This window comes from Gossypium hirsutum, chromosome A13 (genome assembly GCF_007990345.1).
Source record: "Gossypium hirsutum isolate 1008001.06 chromosome A13, Gossypium_hirsutum_v2.1, whole genome shotgun sequence".
Taxonomy (NCBI): Eukaryota; Viridiplantae; Streptophyta; class Magnoliopsida; order Malvales; family Malvaceae; genus Gossypium; species Gossypium hirsutum.
The window spans coordinates 12,047,212-12,060,327 of NC_053436.1; the positions used below are offsets into that span (position 1 = coordinate 12,047,212).

The 13,116-nt window shown below is 32.8% G+C and overlaps 1 protein-coding gene across 3 annotated transcripts; it reads right to left on the reverse strand.

Moving 5' to 3' along the window:
- Nucleotides 1-1,774: 1,774 nt before the first annotated feature.
- On the reverse strand, nucleotides 1,775-12,004 carry LOC107894122 (diacylglycerol kinase 5). Of its 3 annotated transcripts, none has more exons than XM_016819339.2 (14): nucleotides 11,649-11,952; nucleotides 11,452-11,487; nucleotides 10,781-10,990; nucleotides 10,588-10,710; nucleotides 10,308-10,436; nucleotides 9,832-9,917; nucleotides 8,942-9,065; nucleotides 8,535-8,583; nucleotides 5,966-6,048; nucleotides 5,308-5,375; nucleotides 4,806-4,880; nucleotides 3,428-3,515; nucleotides 3,188-3,304; nucleotides 1,775-2,350 (listed from the first exon to the last, which is right to left on the reverse strand). In XM_016819339.2, the coding sequence occupies exons 3-14, from the start codon at nucleotides 10,976-10,978 to the stop codon at nucleotides 2,018-2,020; spliced, it is 1,473 nt and encodes a 490-aa protein (XP_016674828.1). In that variant the 5' UTR covers nucleotides 10,979-10,990; nucleotides 11,452-11,487; nucleotides 11,649-11,952; the 3' UTR covers nucleotides 1,775-2,017. The 3 variants fall into 3 exon arrangements, with proteins under 3 accessions (XP_016674828.1, XP_016674827.1, XP_016674826.1); XM_016819338.2 differs by having other exon boundaries at nucleotides 11,452-11,558; XM_016819337.2 differs by lacking the exon at nucleotides 11,452-11,487 and having other exon boundaries at nucleotides 11,649-12,004.
- Nucleotides 12,005-13,116: the final 1,112 nt, after the last annotated feature.

A 13,116-nucleotide genomic window follows, 5' to 3' on the forward strand; every position in this document is an offset into this window, starting at 1 on the left:
ATAAATTTTGTGAGACAAGGTCAGAATGATTTCTGGTTCCCCTGTTCTGACTTTGTAAAATCATAAAAAAATTTATAAAAATAATTATGGGCTTAAATTTATATTTTTATAATCCTAAATGAGTCTATTTTCAAGAGAAACAAACTAGAACATCATTTGAATCCTGTACGAAGATATAATTAATTTTTAGTAAAGAAGGGTCAGAACTGTCAGACAACAGAATAGAAGTGACTTTAAAGAATAAATTGTACTTATTGGATAAACCAAAAATTATGAAATTTTTTTTGTAAGAATATATGTAAGTCTAATTTTATGGAAAATTATCCGATCTTAATTTTGAGGTCTGTAGCTCAAGATATAAATAATTTAGTGACTATGACGCAAATGGACAGTTTTGAATATACATATAAGTGAATAGTGAAAGTATTGATAATGTTACTTGTAGCATGTTATATAAATTAAGGATGAGGAATGGAGAGGAGGAGGAGGAGAATATGTATGAATATTCAGCTAGCATGGCTAATTTGTACGTTTTAGGCTCAGAGACTAAATTGAATAAAAGTAAAATTTTAGGGGCAATTTTGTAAGGATATCAAAAATGACCAATTTGAAGGAAATGAATTGACTTATTGTCTAAATTAATAAGTTGAATGGAATTATCAATTTAGATCAAGATCCGATGAAAATCGGGGAAAATGAAAAATTACCAAAATGCCCCTAAATCTGGATATTTTTGCAATTTTGTCAAGTAAATTTGTGTATCATAATTGAGCATGAAAATATGTTAAATTGTATGTTATTTTGGGTTGAATGTGAAATATTAGTACATTCGTATAATATGAAACAATATGAATATGAAATGAATTATTATCATATATGCTTGAAGTATATATATAATGATTTGTACATGTTATATGGACACATGGTGTGGAAAGTATGTGCATATAGAATTTGATTTATGTTAAGTTTGATATGAATTATTATTGGAATAAATATACGTGAAATATATGGAAATTATGGTACATGAAATTTTAATATAATGAAATAAATGATTTTAAATGGTAAGAGAATAATATATTTCATGACATGCACATATATGATTATCTTTGATTTATTGATACAAGGAAATTATGTAGGTGGAGACAATTATTAAACTCAAGTGTGACGTGTTGAGAAAATAAGTATATCAATGTTAAATTTATATAAAATATGCGTAAGTATACTAACAATGCTGATTGATGCTAAGGCAAGTGTCAAGCTATTGATTGAATGATAATTTATTTATCTATATGATGCATTGAATCGGTAAGTATTTAACGGGAATTTTTGCTTAATGATATGTAAATCCGAGTAATGCTCCGAAACCTTCTTCCGGCGACGGATACGGGTTAAGGGTGTTACATTTTATGTATTGTGGACGGCACACCTTAATCACTTATGATGATATTTTCAAGCAAGCACAAGCTTATTATCAAATGTCTCTTCTATTAGGAAGACCACCAGGTTGTGAAGTTTATCCAGTAGATATTAACTCAAGAAGATTTTATATATATTTTTCATTTCTTAAAGAAAATCTAAAGGATTGTATAAACTTAGGAGGTTCAACTTCAAAGCAATTGGTATATCCTATTAATGTATGAATCCTCTCATTCATTTGCTTTAAGCTTTTTAGGGTTTTAAAAGATTCAGATTGATTTCAAATACCCAAATAGGAGGTAGCTGCTGCAATGCTTTCAAGTTCCAAAAAAAAAAAGGATACAACGAGTAACAGTAATAAAAACAAAAATAGGGGATTCGTAATGCTGATGGAGTGCAAGTTACAACCAAATTACCAAAGCAAAATCAAATTACTGGGAAGCTAATGGCGTCATTAAGATGGGATCATTTGGTTTCTGGTTTAAAAAGCGGCAATTTAACTATGAGTTATAACCTTTTACGGCAATATTTAAACCAAATGAACACCAAACATTATTACAGTGAATAAGTAATGAACACAAGAAATGGAATTATCAGATGTTTAACTAAGTTGAGAAATATCAATCTCATCTGGGATTCTGAACGTGTCTGCTGCACCAAATTTCCTGAACTCTGGCTCAGCTCTAGAGTCATCTTCATCACTAAAATCATCATCTTCTTCACCATTATGATGACTAGTTGATGAGGAAACATCGCTCACACTTTTCGATCGGCAATTTTGGGTTGCGAGCATGTTGACTTGTCCAAGGTGGGAAATTTCAACTACAACTGCGTCATCATCTTTTGGCAGTGGTTGCTTCCACGGTTCCCCATCGATCCTCATATATGTATGGTCAGCAGCACCTTTGTGAAACTCAAAGCGGATTCGGTGTGCCTATTTTCCATGACAAAAACAAATCAAGCACTACCAAACGACTGTATATGGAACTGAACACCGATAGAGATTAATACCAATAAAAAACAAGGTATAATGACTTTTTTGACCCTCCAACTTTACAAAAAAAAAACTTTTTATTTAATTTTATCTTTTTTAATCTTTAAGCTATTTTTTTGACAAATCACCCCAAAATGAATAGGGAAGTTAACATTTGTTAACTTCGCTGATGTGGCATGCACGTGGATTGTCACGTGAATGACATATAAACATTTAATTAATTTTTTAAAAATAAAAAAAATATATATTTTTATATTTTTTAAATAATTTTAATGATATTTAATTTTAACAATATTTTTTAATACTATTTTTTAAATTTTAAAAAATTAATTAAATATTGACATGTCATCCACGTGGCAATCCATGAGTATATCACATTAGCAAAGTTAAAAAAGCGTAAATTTTTCTATCCATTTTGGGGTGATTTGATAAAAAATAGCTTGAAGGTTAAAAAAGATAAAATTAACTAAAGAACTAAAATAAATTTTTTTGTAAAATTGGAGGTCCAAATAAATTATTATGCCTAAAAACAAATATGACCATGTGAGCACGCACACAAAAAGAAGTATACTAATTTTATGGTCCTCTTTTACTTTTTTACACACATCTAGGTCCTTGTAACAATGCAACGAAATAAGAAAAGAAGCAAAATCATTGGTTTGAAAAATTCTCTCATAAAGTTTTAAAATAGTTTGGGGGAGAGAGAATTGAACTAGGGATGTCCAATCTAAACAGGGTTTGACTACTGAAATATGCCTGCCTTCTTTAATTATTTACCTGTGCCAGGCGAGTTCCATGTCCCTTTGGAGCCAGCAACACGAGCCCATGCCATGCATCTCTAAAACCAACAACTTCCAGAAGGCCATCATCTACATAAGGTGCAGTCAAGTCTCTCTGTAAATTCATGGGAAAAAAAACCATCTATCAGGTTCTTACAAGCAAAGTTGGTTGATAATCTTCACAAAAAGGCAAACCAAATGTCATATATCAAACAAATCATCAAAAACAGGAACTAACTTCATTCTTTTTTCTGCCACTTGGTGTTCCCCAAGGATTTAGACCACCAGAAAAGCTGGGCAAGTTGAGGCATATGATCGACCTTATGCTGTTTAAATTCAAGAGGGGGACCAGGGACATAAGAGAAAGATATTAGAAGCACTGTTGGGTAACTATGGGAGAAATATTAGGAAATTAAGCAGAAAAATCTGAAATAAGCACTAGACAATGATTTTATTTAACAGAAAGCTCTATAACTACATTTTCATTGTTAAAATGCAAAGCATGAATCGTCTAATTAAGAAAAATAGTGCATGAAACTTGAGAAGATGAAAAAAGAGGCATTGTTATTGCCAAAAACCACGAGAAACACATTTTATGTTTCGATAATGTTGTTAAGCTTTACAACAAGATGTGGGATTAGAAGCTCTATAACATAGCATGACCAACTTTTGCAAATATCTAAGAAAATTTGTCATGAATAGTGGGTTACCAGTTTTCTCTGTCCACCCAGAGAACTATTGGGTCTTCTACTTTCTTTTATTCAGGTTAGTAATCTCTTTTATACTTCTTCGGTTATTCTATTTATTAATGAATTTCTTACACAAAAGCATTAAACCAAACGCCAATGCCAATGATATTAGGCTCAGTAACCCAACTATCAAGTAAATTGGCATGTTCTACCAGTCACTTCTGCAGTGGTCGAATCATGCAGATTTTGAACTTTTCAGCCAACTTAAAATTGTTTTGTCAAGTTTGTTAGGCATCTTAGTGGTGGCTTTAGTCTCAAGACATAAAGGACCTTGCCTCGAGACACAATTGTGTCACAAGGCATGTTAACTTCAAAGCTAAAAATCCCAAAATTATTTATGACCTGTCTCGAGACATAAATTTGACATTTGAGTTTGGATTTGAGTCCTAACTCTAAATTTAACCCATATAACCCCCATAAAGTGATGAAATGAAATCAATGAGTGTATAAACGCATGCTTATGAATTATTTGGATGCTTGAATTGAATGTATTTGTGTTATAGTAGCTTAAGTTGCTTCAGCGAAGTAATATGACATCACATACTCAGGTCCAGTGACAAGGTCGGGTCTGGAGTGTTACATTTAGTTAATATCTTTTTCAAGTATTGTAACATATAAAATGAATTACCATATAGGCAGCAAAAAGACTCCTATAATTGAATATGTGAGCTATATATCTTGTCAGCACATGCTTCTCATGAATTGTAATCAATGCTTTTACTCATCATTTGAACCCTATTGCTATACTTTTCCTCTACATTATGTCACAATCGAGATTTCTGGTATGACCGGATCATTTTCTTTCACATATGACAACTATGAATGGTTTATAGCCAGCAAAGCTGCTTTAGACCAAATGAAAGTTACCTCTGTGGTATGTGGAGGTCCTGCCATTGACCATGTTTCTTCATGATTTTCACTTTTGCAAGCTGGGCAACATTCCTGTAGTTTAAGATCATATAAAACTTTCAATTTACTAAGAAAAGAGGGGAAATTTATCTGGCCAGAGGCGCTCTATGGTATCCAGCCAACTATTAGGACCTAGAGTACTAAAAGATATTCCTGTATGCATGCCATTATTTATTTCAAATGAAAGGCTAAAATGCAATTTTAACACAGAAGGTGGTAGTACAAATGTACAATATGGAACAAAGCAGACTTTTCACATTATAAACTCTTCCACCTTCCCCTTTCCTAGTTTTTCTTTTGAATTTATTTTTTATTTTCCATTATCAAGAATTCATTAGAGAAAAATTGTCAATCTTTGATTAAAGGAAAATGCATGAAACCTGAATGTGAACCTGATCTTTCGTTTGAATAGAAAACTTTAACTATTACACATAAATATAAAAAAGGCAACCAAGCTCACTTTGAAGAGGGATGAAAAACAGAAGCAGCAAACCACCCCTGGGTACAGCCAAGCTTTGCATAAGTGCTCTGTTGGAAAGAAGGTAAGGGAACATAAAAAATTCAGTAACTTGAATATCTTTCTGAGGGAGAAGCAGCATCAGAGACATGCAAGATCCTGGTAACATATACATATTCCTTTTACTGAACAGTAGATCAATGTCTAGCAGTTAACCATCTCAGTATGCATAGCAGATCAATGCCAAACCAGTAACGTGCATTAGTTTCTCAACAAACCAATGCCCTAATTATGTAATTAATTTTTAATTCAACAGCATATTCTAGCATGCAGATATCATTAAACTGTTATCCAATGAAATTTGTCGCGCACTTTACAAGACCACCAAATTTATCTGGTGTCATGTATGGTTTCTAGTTCCTTCAAATTTTTAGAGATATTACGAATTTTAAAATACTTAATAACCAGTACTAAGTTACAAATTGTAACATAACTAACTCTAGAAAAAGACTGTCCTCAAAGCTGAAAGAGAATAAGTCTATCATGACTACATAAGCTAGCAGTAAACATGTAACATTATTAAAAAGGAAAGTCTAATGATCTGACAACAAGCGTCTATGCATAATCAAACAAAGCAGATAACATTATGACAGAATCATACCTGATTAACCAACTGGTTTTTAAATTTTTCAGGATGCAACTTCCGCTCTGAGTGAAAAGCATAAGATACTTGAGCATCCATTCCTGTAGACAACATTACAATGCTATTAATGAGGTTAACCAATAGTCAATTTGTCATGTTAAAACAAATATGAGTAAACCAGGTAACTAGAGGGTGAGAGTAAAGGAATCTGTTCTTTTATGTTGAATCATACAATAGTAATCTGTTATGCGCCTTGGCGTAGGATCTAGTCACAGGTCTAGATGAGAAAGAATTCTTGCTTCGACTTATGGTTACTCAAAAGGCAGATTCGTCCTTGACTGAACCCCCTCTCAAAATAACGTTTCTTTTGATAGAATAATTGCTTACCTCTTTATTTCATATTGACAGCCTTTTATAGACTGTTAATGACAAAGGAAATAGTCCTAATTGACATAAAATAGAATTCCTAACTTAGAGTTTATGAAGGAAATAAAAACCTAATATAATAGATAAAATAAGTAAAACTAAAACTCTTAGTAAAACCTGATATATAATAAATAAATAAAACTACAAAATCCTATTGCAATTAAAGCGTCCATATCATTACTCCCCTTCTCGGAATTGAGCTTGTCCTCAAGCTCAAATTCAAAATAAACTTCAGAACTTATCCAAAATCATCTATCTCATCATCATCTTGCTTGCCTTCAACACCTGGTACTTCTATCCAAAATAACCTTTTACATTTGTGTCCCATGGAATAAGACTCGTCACAATTATAACACAGCCCTTTAGCCCTTCTTTCCGCCATTTCTATTCGTGTCAATCTCTTAATAAATGGTGCAGAAGAACCTATTTTGCCATTGTTCCCTGTTGGTTCTATTGTTTGTCCCCCTCCCTTTGCAATGTTCTGAGTTGTTGGAATGATTGAATTGCTGTCAGTGTTTTGGGAAGTTGACCAGTTTAGATTGGTTTGAGATAACATCTTGGAAGAGACTTTTTGTTTACGTTCCAAAGCTCGAGCCATATTCATGGCAACTCCAAGGTTTCCCGGTTGTTGCATCTCAATATCAATTCTAAGTTCCTCTACCAATCCAGCAGTAAAAAGATTTACTTGTTGTCGAGGTTTAAGATCAGTAGTCCTAGCGAGTAGTGATTGAAATTGGCGTTGATATTCTTCTACCGTCCCAGTTTGTCTCAAGTTTGCAAGTTCCCCCAAGGGGTTATTACTCATAGGTGGCCCAAACCTGATATGACAACACACTCTGAAGCGTTCCCAATCCAAATTTGCCTCTTCTTCGATTTGATCAAACCATAATTGTGTCTCTCCTAAAAGATGGAATGAAGCTAGGCCGACTTTGTCTTCTTCGTTGGTCCGTTGATTGCCAAAAAAATTTTCGCATCTTTTTAAACATCCTAAAAGATCTCTAACCCCATCATAAGTGGGAAATTCCATCTTAGAGTATCGTGGCACCATGCCCTCACCGTGTTGCGAATCTGAATTTCTTTTCTTGCCACCATTGCTGCCTTGTTCTTCATTATTTTTTTTTGAATCCCCTTTCGTTGTCTTTTGGACCGAAAGAGATAACATCGCCACCTGCTCCTCTAACGCTTGTTGCCTTGTAGCCATTTGTTCCATGAATGCCTCCAACTTGGCTGTCAAAGTTTTTTCGTCACCCATGACAGCTGGCTACGATACCAAATTGTTATGCGCCTTGGCGTAGGATCTAGTCACAGGTCTAGATGAGAAAGAATTCTTGCTTCGACTTATGGTTACTCAAAAGGCAGATTCGTCCTTGACTGAACCCCCTCTCAAAATAACGGTTCTTTTGATAGAATAATTGCTTACCTCTTTATTTCATATTGACAGCCTTTTATAGACTGTTAATGACAAAGGAAATAGTCCTAATTGACATAAAATAGAATTCCTAACTTAGAGTTTATGAAGGAAATAAAAACCTAATATAATAGATAAAATAAGTAAAACTAAAACTCTTAGTAAAACCTGATATATAATAAATAAATAAAACTAAAAACTCCTATTGCAATTAAAGTGTCCATATCATAATCCAGGTGTCAACTAGCTTAGCAGGTAAAGTCTTTTGGTGGTTGTACAGGACCAGTGATCTAATCCTGCCTTTCACTTACAGGAAAAGAGAGGATAAGTTTCCCTTGTTTAGCCTAAAAGGTGGCTACAAAAGAGGGGGGGAGGGGGAGGATACTGTATGGTAGAACACACCTATTTGCTCCCACTCTTCATTTTTCATGAAACAACCATGTCCGACACCAAAGTCCAATGCATATAAATACATACAAGGAAACCTTAAATTTTTCAAAGTTTTTCTTCAATCATATCTTTGACAATATCATATATTCTTTACTGGATTGTTCAAATTCCATTAGGCAACAGACAGTAAAAAAAAATGAAAAGAAAGTTAATTTATGATAGCAGAAATTATAATCAACTGTACATTAAAGTATCAATATGGAAACATGTGTACTGTATCCACAGTCATAAATAACACACTCTGTAAGAAGATTGATAGCTTTATTTATTGATAGCTTTATTTTAGCAACATAAAATCCTTACCCATGCTGAAGTAATTCCAGAATCCCCCACGAAATGTATGGTAACCTTCCTGAGGATCAATACTTTCCATGTAAGGATGCAATACGATACAAAATATGTTATGCTTCTTTACACATATTCCATTTCTTTTATAAAACTTGATGATTAGGTAGAAAATGATAACTGGAACTGGAAGTTAGACCAAAGGTGCCAGGAAGAGTTATCTGCTAAAATATTCAATGGTATAAAGAGAAAAAGGAATTTTTCTTTTCTAAAAAAGGCATTTGAAATCAGAAAAGGTATTTAAGGTTTTCACGGCAAGTTAGAAAGTTTAAAAAATATACAAATACTTGATAGCAAAGAAACATAGACTTAAGGAAAAGAAATGATCTTAAGAAGACAAAGGAGGTAATGGTAGAATGTCTCACCATGTTCAGTTCATCTGTTGAAGAGACTCGACCAAATGCATGTAAAGAATGTGGTAGTTCCAGAGGTGCAATAGGATCACATGGACCTTCCTTTGGAGCTCTCATCCTCATGAGAATATGCCAACTAAACCACAAAAAGGCATATATCAGTAAGACAGAACTATGCTGCAGTTCCTTATGTTAGTAAACCCCATAATTTAATTGAAAAAATCATTTCAATGTATGTTGGAAGGAGAATATCTTTACAAATAAATATTGTCATCCATATAGAGACGTACAAGTGATAAGAATCAAATAATGCAGTTATGTAGTTTTAAATTTAGCTTTGATCTTTAAGGAGAACAGGATGCAAAAATGCTTCTAAGTTTTGGCCTCCCTAAAAGAGATTGTAGAGAAAATGGAGTAAGGAATCAAAAGAGAGGAAAAAGAATGTTCTCTTGATGATGTAGCTAAATAGGAATGAACTCTGTTTTTAGATCTTACACCTGTCCCAGAAGATTTCTTTTGTCAAAAAAGTTAACCATTTAATTTTTTGGTTCCCAGAACTTATTCCATTAAGAAGTTACACCAGAAGGGTTGACCATTAATAGATAATGATTCTTCCCTACTGCATACTTCATAGCACATTTGTACTTGGTCAGAGGATTGATGGATGTGTTTTTCTGGTAAACATTTACACAATACTCCACCTAGAGGTGGAGTATATACTTCATATATTGTATAACTAAAGGTTAGAAGAGGCGAAGTCCTAATTCATTGAAATTGAATATTCAAAACACAATGCCAAATCAGGGAATTCCTCAGTCTACAAATACACCTCAAGAATGTGTGTGCAAGTGTGTGTGTGTGAGAGAGAGAGAGAGAGGAGTTATGAGTTATGACAGCATTACTTGTCTATTTTCATTTCCTTTGCTTTCATTACTTGTTCCAAGAATGACAGCACAGAATTCCGATCAGTCCCAGGATTCTTCTTTCCCTGTAGAAAGCAGTTGAACAAATGCTCAATAGCTCGTAAAATTTGAAGGAGATTATTCATGATATAGAGATTTCTAGCAGACTCATGTTGCCTACTATAGCGTCAATCAAGAATTGCAAGAATTTTCAGCTAACATTACAAATTTACTGAAAGGGAAGGCTTTAATTATTTTTTTGACTAAGTGTGTAAACTTAGTTCAGCTCACACACAAGAAATGAAACTGAGATGGATACGCCAAATATTACCAAGCCAATTAAAAGTACGTTCTGAGCAAAAAAGGAATTAACAGCGTGACCAATAATTCATTGCTCTAATTGATATAACGTATCTTGATAGTTGAGCTCTCATCCTATCACTTGATTTTACAACTAAAAGCAAGTAAATTCTCACCCAGCCAAATGAAAAAGGCAGGTTGTTTCCGGTACCCAAAGGAACTGTAGCAATGGGAGGTGGATGTGGCAATTTAAGATCACAAACAACCCCCAGAAGCCAGCCAGCTGTCCCATCACCACCAGCAACCTAAATATCAATCTAGATGTAAGGAATAAAAAACAAAATAAAATAACAATATTTGAATTAATAATAGCTGCAGTGATGGTCGCTGTTATTTATAACTGCCTGAAAAATATATATAGACCTGTAAGATTGTACAGTATCAGGCTCGACTTACAATTATTCTTAATCTCTCATGAATATTCGTGGCAAATTCATCTTTTTCTTGTTTCAGCTTTTCTAATCTGGTGTAAACTTTGCGAAGCACCTTATCAGGGGCCTCTTCCCCCACATCGAAAATCTGAAATTAATCACACTAAGATTAGCAATAAATCAAATATCCAATATGCATTCTGAAAGAGTAAAGGTACCTGATGCTCATTGAGGACACTTCTATATGTATTAAGAAGATCGCCACCCAATTGACCACCACTTTTGGAGTTGATAAACACAAGCACTGGAAACTTAGGTGCATCACGAACATCAGAAAATTTTGTTTCATCATTAAATATATACGCAGGAATGTAGAATTCCTTCAAAAAGTCAGTGTCCGACTTAGATTCTGCCATTGTTGGGCCCAACTGTATTATGAAAATGACCACTGATCGTCAAAACCAAGGTGCCACAGAAAATTACCTTGGATAAAAACAAATATTCGAAAAACATAATATACAAGAACTTTAAAAGTCGACCAAGATGAACCAAGAAAAAGATTGATTAAAGTAATAGAGCTATAAAGTTTCTTATGTTAAGTCCCTGCAGTAATTATTTCCAGCAGCACATTCACTCAACAATAACAACAACAAAGCGATTTATAATACCATATCGGCTTACTTGTAGATTATACCACGAGCAATTTATCCATAACAAAAGGATAAGAAAAAAAAAAAAGAGGTTCAAAACAGAAAGAAAAGTCAACTCACTTTAGATCATCATTCAAAACAGTAAAAGGATTTACGTTATGATATATGATTCGGATTCAGGCATTTTAACAAACACATGAAATGTAAAACAACAAAGATTCAAGGAAAATGAACTCAACCGAATTTGGTTACTGTTGAACTGAAGCTTAGAAAGGCTTTCTCGCAGTTGCAGAATGAGAATTACAACACCAAACAAAGAGTGAAAAGATAGATTCGATAAGCTTTGCTGAATTTGAAACAAGGAAATGAGGAGAGATCGGTGTGACTAGAAGCTGAATGTTGATTGAGAGAAGAAGAAGCGAGATTTATGGGTTACCTGGAAAATGAATCAGCAGAGATCTGGTTTCGTAGCGTACTTCCTTTCTTAATCTAAAGTGTAGACAAATGCGAAGAACAGTGGACGTTAAGGAAACGGAAGGAAATTTCAAGGGATCTTCAAGATTTGGAAGGGCTAAGCGTTAAAACGTGTGGAGGAGGGAAAGTAAAAAGGAAATGAATATTCTTCTGCCGTTGCAAAGCAGCCCCTATGATTCGTCGTTGAAGTAAAAACTTCGATAACCCATGCCGACGTCAGATTGCACTTGGCAAAAAAATTTTGGTAGGTCTACCATTCTTGATCCAATGATTCCCTTTTAGAAAAATACTTTCCCTTTTAAGATCATTTTCTATTTAGTCCTAATGATTAATTTGGTTTTTAACCATTATATCTTTTCTTTTTCTTTTTCTTTTTCTTTTTCTTTTTTAAATTTAACTCTCTTTTTTAAATTTAACTCTCAATTACTTAAAAATGGTGGAATTTAATCTTCAATTATTTTTAAAAAAATATTAGGTTAAATTTTTAAATATGAAAATTCAGGTATACTTTATATTAGTATTTTTTAATTTTTATACACTTTTCAATTTTTAAATTTTTTTATCATTTTTAAATTATGTATTGGCATTAAATATTAATAAAAATAATACCATATTAGTATGAAGTACATGTAAAGATGCCAATATCATTAAAAAAATTAATGCTTTTATCAATATTTTTGTAAATAAAATGATTTGACTTTTTTTAAAGTTAATGACTAAATTTAACTAAAAAATAATGGTTAAATTAACAAAAATGTAAATTTTGAAAGATATATTTATTTTCAAACAAGCTTTTAAATTATGAAAAACATAAAATATCCACACATAATAATTCAATCATGTTACTTGTTAAACGGGAAATTAGCTCTTTTATTGGCAGTGTTTTTATCCACTAAGACCTTTTAAAGACTTGGCTTCAAATCTCATCGAAGTTAAAACGATAAAATATTTTTTTGATGGGTTTTAAGCGCTTTGGATAAATTTCATGAACCCTTTTAGGCTATTCTCAGAGGATACAAAATTCTAGGGCTAAAATCGAATATAGATACCCTGAAAATAATATCTCAACTGTTTAAAGCTCAAATCAACATCTTAAAGAACAACACTTTAAAACTTCTCCTAATAAAAAAGTGGACACTAACCGTAGTTTGAAATCTATATTTATAAATATATATTGTTCTTTTACTTATTTTACATTCTTTAAAAAAAAACTATTCATGCCTTACATTTATAATTACTTAGAGTTCCTCCCAATCCTTAAATAAGAGAACAATACATTTCAATGTATGCAAACCCATAATCTCTTGCACTGATAATAATACCAATACTAATTGAACTAAGACTCATCAATGTAAATCGAAAATTATAAAAACATTATTACTACTGAATAGTTTTTTTTAATTACTATGTATGTATTATGCTTTCGAATA